Raw genomic sequence first — 5,389 nt, 5'->3', positions numbered from 1 at the left:
CTTGAACTAATTATAAACACGATTAACAACTCAACAAATATGAAAACGAAGATAATTATAATCCTGACAATCAAGATACTGCATGGCCTTCTTTTATTTTAGGGGCCCCAACCCATAAAGAGCCATACTAAACTATTCTTAATCCCAAACCTTACCCTAACCCATTATTGACATTGATACTTACATTGATACATGTAAATAAAAAAAAAGTGGTTTAGGTGGTACATGTATGTTACTTCTAAATGGTTCAGTGTATCCTAAACTCTGTCTGACCAGAGACATATGCATATACATGTATTATATGTCTCTGGTCTGACCAACAAAATGTCAGACAAAAATTCATTCGGATAGACATTAATATATTTCTTTTTCAGTCAGACAAACCCTAAAACAGTATTTTTCACAGACTGAACGGTTACCCTACACACCCTACATGTACATGTATAGATAAACTGTGATATGATATCATCAGTATTCAGTGTTGGAATAGCTGGTTTCTGACTTGTTTAAATTAGTTGGAACAGCCAATTTCACCAGTCTGTCTCTTAGAGCAATGAAAACTCTGAAAGAAAATAGTAAACCCAATGTAGTAAAAGATTTTGTGAAATGCCTTGGAACAAAAAGACCAAATTCACAGGAACCACTGATGCCGGTCACACGGATGCCTTTTGGTTTAATTCAGCACCAGATTCAGTTCTTCTGTGCTAGTGATATTAGACAGGTATTTTATATTTTAATTTTACCTGTGTCATTAAACATGGAGGCCAGTCTGCAAAAACATTAATATCAATGTCATGTACATGTAGGTGTCAACTCCTTTTGTCACTTCATTCTTAAAAATTAACATGTACAGCTGATGAGACATCTTAAGTTTGCCATTTTGGGAAATGGGATACACATACATTTTGTAATTAAAAAAAAAACCCAAAAAATGACTTATCCATATATGCTCAGAAAAAAACCCACACCAAAGGCAAAGGAACTTTTATTGCCGTTCTTCGGCACAAAAGTCACATTGAGAACTTCAACAAGGAACAAAAAGACTGTAAACTGAACTGTAATTTAAAACTTAAATGTATCCTAGGCCTGTAGGTCTAATTATTTGTATCAATACATGTACTAGTACTACATGCTGTATATATAGTAATATACTTTGTAAGATGTTACATCACCAATTTATACTGGAAGGTACATATAGTAAATATATTAAAAAATATTAAATTACTACGCAAATGTGTAAAATATATTATATATTTACACATTTGCATAGTAATTTGATATTTAAAACTATGTAAAAACCATATGTTTAGTAATTAATGTAAAATTAACAACTCTTCAATATTACATATATATATATATATATATATATATATACATATACAATTAAAAAATCAGGACAATATCTTCATTCAATTTAATATAAACACTAGTGGACATGCATGTACTATTGAATGTTAACTCCATGACTATTAAATTATACACATTATCTTTATTATTATTGTTTATTGCAGATTTCCATACCAGATGATTATTTTCAGTGGTTGGAAACCTTAGATGCAGAATTTGAAGACAAACTAGGAAGAATTTTGCGAGGTCCAATGTGGAGTGGTCAACCTGCCAACTGTATTGGGAAACCTTTAGAGGTAGCTACATGTATAATAAACTCCCCTGAAACTACACAACAAATTTACAAGAAACTTTGTACATAATAATTAGAAGCAATGTAGATGTGCAAATATAAGAAAAAAATTGTTTGCCCATTTACATGTGTTGGTATCATCATCAGGGTAGGGGAAAGTGAGCATGATCACAAAATTCAATTAATTCAAATAGTGCATATGTACTTTATCAGATAAGCATTACATGCAAAAAATAAATAAATAATATTACATTATCAAATGCAACTATCAATGATATATGGTTGTGTTTTGTATTTCATGTTAATTTTGTTATTATTTACAGGCTAGAGTGAACTTAGCAGCTGTCAGCAGATCCACACTTCACAGAAGAACATCAGCGTTTGCTTTTACAGAATCTCCAGCTATTCAGGTACATTTTAAAATTGTAACGTTATTATAGAAAATATTTTTGTGGACTACACCAAACCTATTTGGATGCATTCATTAGATGTGCAACAAATACTAATATAATATAAGTGAGGTTTCCAACAAATTCTCCTTTTTAGCTCACCTGACCCACAGAACCAAGTGAGCTTTTCTCCTACAGGACCAAATTTAAACAAACTTAGTGACAATAATTATTATGAAATTTATTTTAAAAGATTTGTCCAATATGACCCAGACAAAAATTGTTAAAAATAGATCATAGGTGTAAAATATTGTTTTTGTTATATTATACTGGTGGTATCTCTGAAACCTAACGAAAAGTATAACATTTGCATCAATTAATGCATCGATTGTAAATAAAAATATGTAGTGATATCAATTATCAATTTTTAGAAAGTTTGAAATTACGCCTGTTTAATTTTTCTCGTTTGAATTACTTTACATTTGACATTTCTGGGTCTTTTATAACTGTGGTATGTGTTTTGCTCATTGTTGGAGGTTATACAGTAAACTATATTTGTTTATTTATGTGACATGTGGTCTTTTGAGATTTAGTTGTCTCATTCACAATTACAACACAGCTTCAACTTTTTTGCTATATTATAATTATTATTTCAGATCCCAGCCATTAAACTTTTGACAGAGGTAAATCCAGAAGGGCAGTACTGGTTAAAACTGGACGGAACTGATCTGAAAGACTCACTTCAACACTCTGTGAAAGATGTTTGGAATGGTGATGTCAATTTGAATGATTGTAAACTTGATACTTTACGAGAACAGTATGAAAGCAGACTTAATTGGATGAATTCAATACACACTTTGAATAATGCTAATTTAGAAACTGGTGTTCAACAGCTGAAAATTGAATTAGAATATGATTGCCAATTTTTAGAAAAAGGTTTCCAATCAGCTTGTAATACTCTTCAAACAAAAGTGAAAGTGAAAACAACAAATGCAGAAACTCTTAAAAGTTTGAATTGGGAGGTTGTGGAGTTTAATCAACTTTTACAAGATTGCACTGAATACCAAAGGAAACTACAGAATTGTTCAATGTACATAGATCTCCTGAAATCCATGAAGAATGACTTCCTTACCTACTTGAAAAACTTGTTCAAAAAGAATAGAACAGCAGCAAGTCATGTATTAGTAATTGCAATTTCAGATGAAAAAAGAAGTAAAAAGCCATACACACTTCCTATTCAGTATATCCCTTACAAGTCACTAAGAGATCAGCAAGTCAGGGATTTAACAACTCCTATAAAGAAAGCGATGGCAGAAGCTGGATTGAAAGTAGTTGGTAAGTTATTGAACTTTTTGTTGTTTTTGTAATTATGAAACCAATGTATGTGTTAACTCATGACTTCTTCATATATATTACAGAAATTAAGGTACAATAAGTGATATACTGCATAATCCTTTTATAATGTTTAAACAAAACCAAATTCTTTTTTTTTTAAGAATTTTTTTTCAATTTAAACCGTTAAGGGGATATAACTCTTATAATAAATGTTTTTTTACTGGAATGATAATTATTTATTACTTATTCAGGTACAGTAACAGATGGTGAATTCAACTCACTTAGGTCACAGGGAGACACTGGACCCCTTCACATATGGCAACTTATCCATGATTCCAGAGAGGCATTGAGGAAGATGTCAAAGTTAACATTGATTTCCATGCTTACCTATGTTGGAGGTATGTTAAATGACACATAGAAATAAGGACATATGGTATGATTTTGCCAATGAAACAATTTCTTCCCAATTTAAAATGAAGAGGAAGTAAGCAATTATTATTTAGGCCACTGTTCAGCCTTCAACAATGACAAAAATGCAGACTTGAAAATATAAAATAATTCAAATGAGAAAGCTTACTAGCTAATTTATAATAAAACCATTAGAAAAATAAATACTCCAGACCTGAAGCAACGGCATAGTCTGAAGTACATGTCATAACTGACTCAAAAAAAATAATATCAGCAATATTTTAGGGTGAGACTACTAATAGAAAATGTTAAAAAAATACTTACTGATAAACAGTTTACAATGGTTTCAAATTATGTTCTTATGTCCCTTAAATTATATAATACCAGTATTTTAAAGTTTTGAAATAATTCTGTTTTATTTTTTTCTACAGAAGATGAAAATGGTAACCCATTTGCGGAGAGATCTAATGATGCTATACCCGGAGATGTAATTGTTGATATAAAAAAAATGAAGGATGAAGGATTGTCCTTTCAAGACAGCATTGTCAATTTTAGGAGAAGACTTATTCCAGATGGTTATGAACCATATCCATTCCGAAAAGACACACCAGAGTCGTATCTAGACATGCTTCGTACTGTTGTTGCCACATATATATACAGAGACATCGTTCTAAAATTGAAACAGGAGGGTAGAGACTTCACTTGTTATTTGTATGTTCCAGAAGTTGATCCAGCAACTAAAACCATACACTATGAAAGAGGTGACCATAACCATATTCTGAAGAGAATGGCAACCTCAACTAGAGAATGTAAAAATGTGTCACTGAACCCTGAAGCCTTTGACAAGGCGATGATGGATAATAACACAGGGCTCACCCACGCATCCCTTACTGGTCAAAGACCACAGTCCGTTGAGGATGCAGAAAAAAACTATTGTCATATCAGGTTGCCCTTAGCATGGAACAAAATAATTTTGAATCAGAAGCAGAATATGTTAGAACTATCGCTGGATGGCACGAGTCATCAGATGGACGTGGATTAACTCAATTACAGAGATCCAAGTTTAATTACCAGATGTTAAACTACATCTTAGATGACTTCATGCCATGACACAGAGAGATTTATAATTTCTTATATATAGATATCAACAGGTACTTGACTATATAAAATTAATAATGCATATTGTGTTGAAGAAAGCAGCAACTTATTAATATGAGTGAAAAAAAAAATGATGGTATAAAAAAGAAGATGTGGTATGATTGCCAATGAGACAACTGACCAAAATGACACAGACATTACCAACTTTTGGCCTTCAACAATGAGCAAAGCCCATTCCGCATAGTCAGTTATAAAAGGCCCTGATAAGACAATGTAAACATTTCAAACGAGAAAACTGACGGCCTTATTATATTTATAAACGAAAACAAATAAGTAACACTTAAACAAACAACAACCAATGAATTACAGGCTCCTGACTTGGGACAGACACATACATAAATAATGTGGCGGGGTTAAACATGTTTTTAAAAATGAATACTGAAAACAGCAATCATATACATGAAAGATCATGTAATAATTTCATAACTGTAAATAGATATTTTTTAGATAAATTTTACAT

At 31.6% G+C, this 5,389-nt stretch overlaps 1 protein-coding gene across 1 annotated transcript; it reads left to right on the top strand.

The window, feature by feature from the left end:
- The first annotated feature begins 529 nt into the window (after positions 1-529).
- LOC134700934 (uncharacterized) lies at positions 530-4,575 on the top strand. The gene is made up of 7 exons (XM_063562082.1): positions 530-721; positions 1,512-1,643; positions 1,963-2,049; positions 2,685-3,363; positions 3,615-3,761; positions 4,203-4,460; positions 4,556-4,575. The coding sequence occupies exons 1-7, from the start codon at positions 554-556 to the stop codon at positions 4,573-4,575; spliced, it is 1,491 nt and encodes a 496-aa protein (XP_063418152.1). The 5' UTR covers positions 530-553.
- The last annotated feature ends 814 nt before the right edge of the window (positions 4,576-5,389 follow it).

Source organism: Mytilus trossulus, unplaced genomic scaffold (assembly GCF_036588685.1).
Source record: "Mytilus trossulus isolate FHL-02 unplaced genomic scaffold, PNRI_Mtr1.1.1.hap1 h1tg000210l__unscaffolded, whole genome shotgun sequence".
NCBI lineage: Eukaryota > Metazoa > Mollusca > Bivalvia > Mytilida > Mytilidae > Mytilus > Mytilus trossulus.
This window is presented reverse-complemented; position numbering and strand designations above follow the sequence as displayed.